The sequence below is a fragment of the Mchenga conophoros genome, linkage group LG23, assembly GCF_057382185.1.
Source record: "Mchenga conophoros isolate Kocher_MC1m ecotype Shallow Benthic linkage group LG23, M_conophoros_male_GT1.1, whole genome shotgun sequence".
Lineage (NCBI taxonomy): Eukaryota > Metazoa > Chordata > Actinopteri > Cichliformes > Cichlidae > Mchenga > Mchenga conophoros.
In genome coordinates this window covers 40,475,250-40,488,353 of record NC_140547.1, presented here as the reverse complement: position 1 = coordinate 40,488,353, position 13,104 = coordinate 40,475,250, and the positions used below count along the sequence as shown (strand labels likewise).

The window sequence follows — 13,104 nt, the reverse complement described above, 5'->3', positions numbered from 1 at the left end:
TGTGCTACAGCACCAGAAGATCACACCAGGTCCCACTTCTGTCCACTAACAACAGGAAACAGAGGTAAGAATTTGCACAGGCTCCTCAATACTGAACAAGAGAAGACTGGATAAATGTTGGTCTGATGAGGCTTTATAGAAGGGGCAGAGTTTGGTATAAACAACATGAAAGCATGCCTTGTATCAACTGCTCAGGCGGCTGGTAGTGATGTAACACTTTGGGACCTTTAGTACAAGCTGAGAATCTTTTAAACACCACAGCCTACCTGAATATTGTTGGGCATGTCCATGCCTTCATGACCAGGGTGCCCATCTTCTGATAGCTGCTTCCAACAGGATAAAACACCATGCCACAAAGCTCAAATCACCTCAAACTGGTTTCTTGAACACGACAATGACTTCTCTGTACTCAGACAGCCTACATAGTCCCCAGATTTCAGTCCAACAGAGCATGTGGTGGATTGGGATGTGGAGGAGGAGATTCTCATCATGGATGAGAGATGTATGGCCAAAATATCTGCAGCAACTGTGTGACCCTGTCATGTCAATATGGACCAAAATCTCTGAGGAATGTTTTCTCCACCTTGTTGAATCTGTACCATGAAAAATTAAGGCAGCCCTAATAACAATGGATTGGATTTATATAGCGCTTTTCAAGGCACCCAAAGCACTTTACAATGCCACTATTGATTCACTCTCACATTCACACACTGGTGGAGGCAAGCTACAGTTGTAGCCACAGCTGCCCTGGGGCAGACTGACAGAAGCAAGGCCCCTCTGGCGAACACCAGTAGGCGGTAGGGTAAAGTGTCTTGCCCAAGGACACAACGACCAGGACAGAGAGCCCGGGGATCAAACCGGCGCATCTGTAACCGGCGACCTTCCGGTTACAGATGCGCTTCCCAAACCCCTGAGCCACAGTAGCCCTGAAGGCAACAACAAACAGGTACCAACAAGGTGTACCTAACAAAATGCTGGAAATATTTTGTTATCTCTCCATGATTAATATGATTAACACAGTATGCTGTTCTATAGGACAGAATAGGATAAGGATATATATTAAACTGAATATTGTTAAACTTCTTCTTTGCTGCTTCAGAAAACATAGCAAAATAAAAAGCAGGGACTTATTGATGCTTACACATACATAAAACATCTAAAAAAACAATGAAATAGCCTAGCGATGACAGCTAAATTCTAAATAACTGTTAATAACTCTGGTTACACGTTGTAAAAATGTTTCAACGCCTAGGTATGAAATGCTGGTTGCTGTCCATGGTGCTGAAATTTTTTGCATACCTGTCCTTTTCATAAATCAGCTCTAAACCAAAAAGGTGACAGTGCTTTGTAATCACTCAAACAATAAAAAAGATATGAGCATTTAGTATTCAGGGACAAAGAGAAGACACAGCATTAATGGCTGACCTCATCGTACCCTCTGAAGATCCGCTGTGCATGTCAATTTTCTTCTCAGAGCTGAATACTTTTTCACTCTGTGGGCTCAGTGGACTCTCAGATATTACCTCACTGTTGCAAAGGACTTTGTAGAAGGACAGAACAATATCAACATTCTGTATGCAGCTGCTGCTAACGTTTTAGATTCTTTTGGTCAAGTATCATTATATTTATGCAGTCCTCTATCTGTCTGTGTGTTGCACCTGTAGTGTTTACAAATACATCTTGCTAACCAAGCTTGCTAGTGTTAGATGAGAACTCAAAAACAGCCACTTTTGACACCAGAAAGTTACACAGCAGCAGCCAACACTGAGGCTCCAAAATGACAAAACCAATGGGTGAAGGCACTGGTGGCTATGTCCATCTTTTAGATACAGTCTACTATTTGCACCAGCACCTCCCTTCACTTTGTCCAAAGGCAGATAGTGACAAAGAGTGGAAAAACGTCATACATCACCCCTTCAAATAGTCCTCTGTCTATTTGACTTGTGTAGTGTACTGCTCCTTTAACTGATGAATAGCTGTTGAGACACACTGAAAAAAAAGGCCAGCTGCAGAATCTGGACACTGGCACTGCATGTAAAATGAACTCCCCTCTCAGTTTCTATCTAGGGTGACTCATAATCTATTTTTTTTTAAGTTATGGGATTACAAATGTGCACATTCCAATTTACCACCACTCGTACTGACACCTGAGATCACTTGTTAACTCCTTATTACCTGTTGTCATTTCATGAGCCAATGAAGTACTCAACAAAAGCCCGGTGAATAAAAAAAGTGACAAAGCGATGAGTAATCTGAATAAACTTTCGCTTGTGTTCACTGAAAATATCTGACTACAGGGCATGTATCATTTAACTGCCCTCTCAACACTGTGTGCAGGTTACATGGGCCAGCTCTCTGGTGCAATGTCAATATAAGATAAGATAAGATAAGATAACCTTTATTAGTCCCACACGTGGGAAATTTGTTTTGTCACAGCAGGAAGTGGACAGTGCAAAAGTTATGACGCAAAAATTAGAATACAATAAGAATAAATACAGTACACAGCTGTACAGAATAGAATAAAATAATATACTATATACAGTAGAATAAAATAGAATAAAAATATACAATAAGATAAAAATAGAATACGAATGCTATATACAACTGAGTAAAAATACAACGATGCCAATAAATATGCCAATAAAGTCAACAATGTCTGCTTCATTAGTGATGCCAGTGTCAATCTCTGCTCTGCTTTCAGCCTCACAGAGGTGAATCTGCTGGAACAAAACAAACACAAAAAGCAAACTAATTAAGTTTGATAATTAAGTTTGCAGGACTGCCCTCTGTACTCTCTGAATTGGTAAATTCAATCAAATCTCCCTCTGACTTCAAATCTTTGCATCTTTGTGTGACAGACCCATCCCTGAAGGTGGACATGTTGCACGTGAGCACGAGGAGCGCTAACTCTCGGCTCACCTGAATGAAAAAAAAAAGTTGGCGCACATACAGTATTAGGGGTCCTCCCCACACCCCCTACTCCTTCCAAAGAAGCTCTGCTGTGCGCAGCATCGCATTCAGACTTCGATCTCAGGAGAAGAGATGTGACTGAAATAGAAAACACACACGCACACACACACACAGACACGGGACTCTTTCCTATTTCCACATCATGCACTGTATATCCACAGTGGAAGTCTAAATAAGGCCATGTGTTGTTTAATCATGCAGAGTACAGGAGCCTGAACGGGTCTGCATGCTGCATTAGACTTAATTTGTCTGCAGCATCTCTGCCATGCACGGCACGGCACGCTTTTCCTTTAATTTTATTTATTTTTTTGTCGGCACGCACTGCCAACCGTATACTCAGTATTTGTGCTAATAAGTTAGCACCCCCACCCTACCACCTCACCTCCCCACCCCACCCACACCCCCACCGTTCCCGTGGCGCTCTCACTTGCTGCACAACCACGATTGCGGAGAAACACCAGCGAGCGCTCGAACAGTGCAGTCTCGGGAGGGAATTCACACACAGGCTCGCGCTCGTGCGCGCACGCACACACACACACACACACACACACACACACACACACAGAACACCTAATAAAGTCTTCTTCTGTCACCTCCAAGCACGCACACGCACACACGCGCACAAAACAAACTCACCAGTTGGGTTCTTGTTTTTCTTGAGGCTCCTGCCACAAAGACACTGCAGCATATGCGATCCTTTGCTGGAAATGTTGTTCCAAATAAACCGCATGGATTTGGCTGAGACGGGGGGAGAGGAGGAGGAGGAGGAAGGAGTGGAGGAAGAGGAGGTGGGGGACGAGAGGCGCTCCGGATGCGGCAGCCTAAAATTCACCCACCGCATGGGGGCTGATACGCCCCCCTGTTTGCATGCCAGCAGAGCCGGCCAGCTGTTGGGCTCAGTTCGGCGGTGCTTGGCCGCCCTGACCTGCACCATAGACAAGAATAAGAGCAGGAAGCCCGGCTCCTCGCCCGCTTTCTCGCCCGGTTCCCCCACGAGCTCGGAGACCACCAACCGCACGTATTCCGCGTCGACGTCGTCCCCGTGCGGCAGGAAGAGAGCAACCGCCGCGGCGCTTGTCTCCTCGGTCCCCGCCTCCGGCTGCCCTACCTCAGCCAAGGAGCGGTCGCTGCTGCTGCCCGGCCGCCGCGGCGTGGAAAGCCCCCGAGCGCTCCTCTTCAAATGGCGTCGTCTGCCGCGCGGCGCGGGGAGAGGAGCGGCAGCGACGGACAGGCATGCGGCGGCGCTAGCGTGAAGTCGGCGGTACGCGGCAGCTGTCGGCTTCTGCACAAAAAACCATTGCATATTAGTGGGGATGGCAGGGGTCGGTGTGTCCGTCCGTCCGGGAGGAGGGGAGGGGTGCGGATACCGGAGATCCGTCAGCAAGTCGGTGGCATCCCTGTACCCGCGCGGCGAGCGAGTAGGCTACTGCAGCAGGGGGGCTCCTTTCCAAACGCGCACACCAGCACGCTGCACACTCGCAAACACGCACGCACGCGCTAGATGCACAGTCCTTTTTTTTCACCCAGCAGCTTCTCTGGTCTCTGGTCAAGTGAGAGCGCACACACGGCACTGGAACGGGCAGGTGAACCACTGCGGGGAATCTCTGCGCTACCCCGCTCCGTCTTTTTGCTTCTTTTTAAAAAGTACTCATAAATATTTGATCCACGTTTTGGCCTTCACTTCTCAATAATCCATAAGCTCCAATGCGCCAAGACACTGGTGCTGTCTGTCTCCCCTTCCTATCCTCTCCTCCACCTCCTACTCTTCACCTTCCTGATAAACAGGAGCTGCTGGACTGTGGGTCTGCTTGCCGTGTCTGTGACTACTGAAAGTAAACGAAGAAGAAGACCCGAGTCTGGCTCCTGGTCCTCACGCGCTTCTTTCGGCGCTTCAAAGTCTTTCTGCGCTCGAGGCAACCAGCGGCCGGCGGGGCGCGAGGAGGTGCACTGACTAACGATGCCAAATCAGTTGCAAAGCCGAACCCAATTAAGCAAAACATATTTTCCGCTTGGTAATTCCAAAATAAAAGCCCCTCCCCTTTCACCATTTTTTTAGTTCATGTGAGGAAACTGTCGATTCAGAATTAGGATTTCAATAGGCTACAGCAACAGTTTGTCTTGAAACAACAACTGTAATATTTTTTTCTTAATGTCGCATCAATACTCCTTCATAGAAATGAATACTATCAGAAAACAAGAAATAAATAAAACAGGGAATTTGTTTAAAGATTTTTAAATAAGCCTATTCCGTTTATAAAGTTTTTAAAAAAAGTTGTTTTAGTAAAATTTACCTTAAACAACGTAGTATAAGCTATAGCACAATTACCAGAAAACACAAATAAAATAACGAAGAAATAACAAATCAATCCTCTTTATAATTCAAATATTTTGGTTTTTTTCCTTCGACTTTTCTTCTGAAGGGAAAAGTCACCTCCGGTTTCCTCGTGCAGTTTGATGCGGGCGTACGGGCAGACGCAGCATCCAGTAAGTGTAGACACGTGGTTTCCACACCGTCAGTCTCCGATTGCCTCAAACACAGAACCGCAATCAGCAACATTTTGGAGGCAGGGGTGACACGAGGTCACTGATTGGTGGAAACCACCGCCTGCCTTTGTCTGTCTGCTGTTTATTTGTACCCAGTAATGGCTGCTCTAAACTCACATATCCGACTGTTTAATTTCGCCTTCACTGCTGCCAGATGCACACACCTGTTGATTGAGTCGTTTAAAACCAGTGGGCCGGCGTTTAGCTCATATATAACCTGCTGTCTATAGGAAAGGTAGACTACGATTGCTCTTGTGTGGTTCGCTCGTTCAGTTCTCCAGAACCTCCAGATATGTGGACCTGTAGAATACCGGCTAAAAATGGTGCAGTGATTTTGTATTCAGAGAGAGCTGGCGCTGTCCAGAGTGCTGAATCCGCATTCGCCTGTCAAACTCACACAGGCCAGGGAAACTGATCGTTATAACTCTTTGTTATCCTGCTGTGTCAGTGACTAAAATGTCCATGTAGTTCATAAAACACTGACTATGTCTACATTTTGCTGAGAGAAATCATTTAAAATGAAAAAAAAAAACTATAAGAGTCAGTGCACACATTAGTGTTTAGAGTTTTCTTGGGAGGCTTTTAAAACACACTATCCATTCTCTGGATAGCTTTGTGGCTCATTTGCCTTCGAATGGGTCAATTTAAAAGCCTTAAACAGCACTTTTACTGAGGGGTGGGGGACTTTTATGCAATGCTTTTGATGTTTGCGATGCAATTAAATCCGCCTTTTGGAGCTGACAGGAAAGAAGGTGTTAGATTGGTAACTTAAGAAGAAGTCATACTTTAGAAAAGAAATAGAAGCATTGTAGGTGAAGATATGAAGTCTAGCATATGTATGAAGTCATGAGTAAAATAAATCCTCCATTGCTGACCCGTCTGCACCACTGCTTCAAACGTACTGAACAGTCTAAAGTTCTCAAATATTGCAGTCTTTGCCCTTTAAAACCTTACTATAGATTGTGGTCTGTTGTTTTGGTAACCGATACTATCCAGATTTGTTTTGGGACATCCACAATTGATCACTGGAGATAGTCTGAGATCAGTCCACATCAGTGTCCTTTAAATCTCTTTAAAACATTCTCATTGGAAAGGTTTTATCTATTGGATTCTGTATGATGAATGGAGATACCCTATCCCCATAGGTCAGTCGTTCACATTTTCTGCTGCCGGGTGGTGGCCTCAGCTGACCCCACCTGGCTTCAGACAGACTGCACAGGAGGTGAGGGAAAAGAGAGCGGACATCCAGATGAAGCTCAGACTGTTCTGGAAGCATGGAAGCGTGTTTATGATTAGCAATGCTCAGTTGATTTCCCTGGAATGGATTTTTTTCTTCAATATCCCTGCCTGGACACGCAGAGCTTGGATTTACGAGGCTATGCTACCCCAAGAAAGTTCATCCAGACTCTCTGCTTGTTTTACCTTCTTTCCCCTCAATGAGTTGAATCTGTGAGCCTCATGGATCAAACCCTGATTTTTTTACATCCCCAACTCAACTTGGGCTGTTTCTATTAATAATAGATATCGTCCATTTGGACCAATAGCTTGTTCTTAAAGGAGTTCACTGACTTTTTAATCCTACACCATTAAGCTGTCCAGATTGGTTATTACAGTATTATTATTACAGCATACAAGTATTATCTAACACTATTCATCAATACTACTCCTGCTCCAGCTACTGTCCCAGCTTTTTTTTTCAAATGACTGAAAACTTTTTTTGCTTTCTTTGTAGAAAAAAAAACAAAAACAAAGCAAAAATCCTCAGCAAATTGAGAATAAATATTTCTCCATTGTTTTCTGTGGCTGCTTCTGAGTATGGGTGCTCTGCAAGGTTCTGTTTTTGGGCTTTTACTCTTTCTCCAGCGCATTTTGAATTTTAAGCACTTTTAAGGATATTTATTATTGGTTATGTTTTTTAAGCCCCAAGATGTTTCTCAGTTACAGATCTTACAGAGGTGTTTATACTTGATCAAAGGTTGGATGAATGACAATTTTCTCCAACTTAATATACATTAAAATGCCCATTATTAATAAAAAACCACATTATGTATTATAAGAATAAGTATTTTGTGTTCTGATTTTGGATTTTTCTCATTTTTCTGTGAATTGTTTTACAACTGTTGTTAACAAGAACCTGCTTCATCATAACATATAATCAAAAGAATATAATAACTATACGTTTGCTCTTTCTATTTTATATTGAAAGTTTGCAAATGTAGACTTCATTGAAAGTACTGCAGTGGGACATGTTGCCCCAGCTGCACATGATCATTATCTACCTTTCACATCTACATATCATCAGAAAAATACTACCGGTCATTTTCCCACAATGAGTGTATCAAATATAAATAATTTAATATTTAGCGTGAAAAGAAGAATGCCATCTGCAGTCATTTATATTTTGCAGTTTGGCTATTTGACATATTGGTGCTAAACACACTGAAATAACTCAGCTGGGAGCGCGTCTGACTGAAGATCTGAAGGTCGCTGGTTCAGTCCTGGGTTTCAGCATTTTGGTAGTTTTCTGTGGAGCCCAAAAAAATCCTGGTTGTTGTTTTTAGATATTTTACCAGAAGAAGGCTCACTGGAGTCACCACAATGGATCATCTTCCTCCACCTAACCGCCTTAACCCCATTTTCCTCTGTCCCACCAGTCCTCTGCATGTCCTCCTTCACTACATTCATGAATCATCTGCTCCTCCTGCCTGGCTTCAACTCAGTGCCTCCAAACTCCAGCCACTTCTCCTCCTCTTCTTTCTTCACACAGTTCCCCAAGCAGAACAGGAGAAGCTTGGTTGATGGAAGGTGGGTTGCAAAGCAGCTTGCAGATGCCCAAGAACTCTGGGTAGTATAAAACAGTTTGAACACCATGCCCTGTATGAGATTTTCACACTGAATGTGTGTCATGATTGGAGACTGGAGGCAGAATATTGCACTCACTGTGAAAAAGTTAACTAGATCAGGGCAGCAACAATGGACAAGTCGAGAAAATGAAGGCAACAAGAAACAACTGGGAGTGGAGCACAGATAAAAACAATCACTGGTGGAGACAGAATGGGGGGCAATTACAGTTACAAAGGAAGGGGGAAGCAAAACTAGAACAACTCTCAAAGTAAAACAAGAAACATGACGGAGACAAGACTCCATACTAACAGATGCATGAGACAGTGGGAGGAAGGTAAAGGGAACCAATAAGGGAACTAACCAGAACTAAAAATAAAAATACAAGAACCAAGGAACCAATCGAAAACAAAAGAGAAAATATGAAATAAGAATCCCAAACAATACTCAGAAAAATCCAGGACCGCGACATTGTGCAGTTGCACCATCAACTGATGTTGGCTGGCACTGAGATCACCCGATCTGTCGGGGCTGCCCAGGCTTGACTTTGGTCCTTGCTTGAATTAATGCTATGCTGGATTTAAGCTATTACTACTGTGAGTAAAAGAAAACATAATTAGAATATAGTGCGCTTAAATTTGCTTAGATGAGGGGGTCCAGCTGTAGATTGGTGAATGTCTGTGTGTTTTAGTTTGGTTTAGCTATAGGCCTGAACTTGTCATAACTTAGAAGTAGGTTTGCAGGAGACTCTCCACATGCTTAGCTGTAAAAGTAAGACAACAAGAGGTCAATGGCCCAGTGGATGCAGAGTGGGGGTCTCAGTGCTTGTAATATGTTTTGTATGTTTTGTAGAGGAATTTGGTGTAGCTTGGGTGAGGGGAGATGGACTTTTATGACCGGCAGGAAGTCACATATACAGAGACACACACTCACTCACGTGCACACACATACACACAGGTACGCGCACACACAGGTACTCACGTGCTCGCACATACATACACAAACACAGGGTTTACAACACACCATGTGGGTTTTACGATGGGGTCGCTTCTATAAAACTGGTTGTAACAAACAAAGAAGTGAAGATCTGCAGAGGGACACCGGCCTTGCACATCTCCCCTTCTAGAAGGTGCATGCGTAACTGAAGATAAAGAAAGGTTTTGTGAAATGACTACTGAGTCCGGTGCCGTCTCTGGATGCCCGAGGAATAAAATAGAACCGGGGTGAAACTGCTTTACGTAACACTACACATGGGAGTTAGTCCTTTCACTGCACTATAACAGTCAAGCAGCTTGGTGTACATTTGAGCAAGAAGACATCTGCATTTTTATTTTAATTGTCAGGCACATGCTGAGAAGAGAGAAATTCTGTGCTGGCACAGATAAGCAATTACACCCAAACACTGAAGTTTCTGGAACAAATCTCATTCTCTGCTGCAATGCAGTATTGGCAAATGAGTCCAGTATAATGGTCCCCACAAACAGCCCTGTCTCCTGCTTGTTTGTCCCTAGACTTGTAGCTATATGGCTGCACCTATTTAAGATACACATACATACTTATTACTGAAGCATGGGTGAGGTCTGGCAAATGTTATTTTCACTCTCTGTTCCCACTATGTTTTATTTTGAAGGCTTCAGTGCTGTAGCATGGGATTGCTGTCATCAAAGGGCAAAATATCATCCCTGCGCACAGAAAGCTGCTTCAGCTGAAAGTGACAACAGCTACAGAGCATGCGTGTGTGTGTGTGTGTGTGTGTGTGTGTGTGTGTGTGTGTGTGTGTGTGTGTGTGTGTGTGTGTGTGTTTGGATTTAAGAAATCTGTGCACAGGATGCAATGAATGCAGAACACCAAGAACAATGGAGAAGGGAAAGTAAAAGGAGTGGGGAAGGAAGAAGAGAAAGAGAGTAGAGTTAGGAGGAGTAAAGGGACAAAAAGAGGAAGTATGAAAGCAAAAGACAGACATGTAGAGAGTGGCACGCGCACAGCCGGTGAGGATTCACAATAAGAAAAGGAACCAGGAGACAGGTGACTTAATTACAACAGTGAAAGAGATCGTTTAAATCAGAAAAAAGCTGACACTTAAGATTCCGCCTTTGCTGTAGATCTTTACTCACTTGAATCTGACAGCAATGACACTGCAGTAATGCCTCTGAAAAGACTTTTTTCCTTTTATATTTGATTGAAATTTATAGGTTTTTTATGCTGTATGTATCAGGTATATCACTATGCTTAATTGGGGAAACATTAATAATGTTGGGGTATTCTAAGCGACTGGACTTTAAGTTTCTTGAAGACATTTCAACCTCTCATCTGAGAAGCTTCTTCAGTTCTAAGACCTAATGGTGGAGAGTCCCAGGTATTTAGGCCCTAGTGGGAGCTGTATTTTAAGAGGGTCGTTGACCCACTATTGATCATGTGCCTCATTACATGAACCAAGGTGTGAAAAAGGGTGTGGGTTTGGATGAAACCATGTGAGACCTTGCCTCAACCTATCATGTGACCTGATGAGATCACCTGACGCAAGATATGAGTGGGCGTTAAGGCACCTGTGAAGGGATCTCAAAACTAAATTGTAGGTGGCAGACAGTTGGTGTTGTAATCCACCCCCTCTGTTCAAAAATGGTTGTTCACAGTGGACATACGTGGCTACTTCAACTCCTCTGGCATCCTCGAAAGAGTGGCCTTTGGCCTTCAGATGCAGACGTACAGCTCGTCCTGTCGAAGTGGCTGTTCTATGTTGTGCCATGTGTTTATGAGGTCGAGCATATGTATGGCTGTTTGGTTTTTCCAGTGCAGTTCTGAGCAGTCGTTGCTGCACTGTAAAGGTACACAACATTGTTTGCTTTGTCTTTGGGATGAACCAGTTTTTGTCTAAGTGGCTGGCTGGGTCTGAAGTGCACTGGGAAGTCATGCTTGGAGAAGATTCACCTGACTTTCTATGATAAACCTGCTGGGATAACAATGTTGTTCCACTTGTCCTTCTGTTTCTCCCTTCTTTATTGTGTATCTTTGCCTATTTGATGAAAGCCCAAATGGACTTTCCATGACCTGGATGTCTGACAATCAACACAGACAATGTTTGGGTATATTTATGAAAGAAGCTTTCTACAGCTGTAGGTGGCAGATAAGAGCGACGGAAGTACACAAGTAGCGAAATACATCATGTGTTGGCTAAAGCAAAGACCTATTACTGTATAAAAAGTGACACTTCCTTTGAATAGTGGATTTTTAGACTGCCCCTGGAGCGTGTCATGGGCACCATGCTATTGAGAATTGGGTTAGCATTGAGCCTGCTGATGTATTGATCTGTTAGCTCAGAGAGAAAAACACAACATGGCCTGCATCCATCCAGGGAATATCATATAACCAACCACTAAGTAACAGAATAGACCACAACTGCATGAAAAGGGGAACCCTAATTGGACAATATCATCTGTAAGGCTTCACATTCCCTTTTGATATAACCCCCCCCCCCTTTTTTTTTTTTTGTAGTATTTGAAAAAAGAAAAATAAATTATATTCCTTCTGGCCAACTACCTGTTGGTGGTCCACTGGAGGCATTATTATTGCACTGAAAATCTAAATTTCAAAATCATTCAGTGAATATTATTTTAGTTTAGTCTGTTGTTTTCAAACCACAAATGCGTTTTTATACTCAATCAGACTGAACTGACCCCGTATTAAAGCCTTGATGTTCTGCTGTTCACTTGGAAAGCACCCCGCTTGTTGCAGCGCATTAAACCTTAAGAGCCCAATGCTACAGTGTGTGCCAGTACTCCACCTACTGTTCATAAACAGGAACTACAAGGTGGTTGAGACAGGACACATTTTCTGGTTGGTTTTGGAGGGGGGGGTCAGAGAAATTTAATAATAATGTTTTATTTATATGCAGCTTTTTTCCCCCACATATGGGGATTTAAATAAGGAATTTTAACTTGTGAGTATCAGTCAAAGTCAGCTTTATTGTCAAGAGATCAAGACTCATCAGACGAGGCAACATTTTTCCACTTGTCCAGTTTTGGTGAGCCTGTGTGAATAGCTGACAGGAGTATCACACAGTGTGGACTGTAAAAGGTATGTTTCGGACCTCAGACCATTACAGAACCACGAGAGCTGTTGCCCATCTGGGTAACGTAATAATACGGCCCACAACTATTGCATAATTCCTCAGTAATTTAAAGGAATTTCAGTTATTTTATTTGAAGTTACAAAGTAATTATATTTGTCGACAAAGACTTCATGGTAAGTATACTAGAATAAAAGGGTCACGTGTCATGACCCAGGAAGCAAAGAAATAATTATATTGTAAGTATATTTAAGTAGTTAGATAATTTTAAGTAGTTCCACTTTTCATAGTAATTTTGTAGAAAAACAAAATTTAAAATACTTGAGTGTGAGCCATATTTTGGAATGGATTAATCTTGCCTTTTCACAGCATTATTTTTTTTGAAAACTTTATTTAATTTGAGTTATGCTGATGCGCCGCTCGGCGTAGGAGGAACTAAATGCTAAGTAATGCTGTTTATTCAACTGTCCTGTTTTAAACAATATAAATGTGATAAGGACAGTTCTCCTTTGCCAAGTAACAAGAAAAAATAAGTACTATCAAAATGTGTAGGACTATGTGACCTCACAGTGATGGAGCCTAGTCTAACTTTTTTCTTGCACAATCACAGCTCAAACATAACTTTTAAAGGAGGGTACAGAAGTTGGAAGTACCTGGAAGTTAGACCAAGTAAAGCCACTCCA

At 43.0% G+C, this 13,104-nt stretch overlaps 1 protein-coding gene across 1 annotated transcript in view; it reads right to left on the bottom strand.

The window, feature by feature from the left end:
- The window catches only part of LOC146547824 (fibroblast growth factor 14-like), a 70,161-nt gene extending 65,254 nt beyond the window's left edge, over positions 1-4,907 (bottom strand). The window contains exon 1 of the mRNA XM_085263912.1: positions 3,607-4,907. Coding sequence (XP_085120038.1) covers positions 3,607-4,273 — 667 coding nt within the window. The 5' untranslated portion in view covers positions 4,274-4,907. The remainder of the gene's footprint in view (positions 1-3,606) is intronic.
- Positions 4,908-13,104: the final 8,197 nt, after the last annotated feature.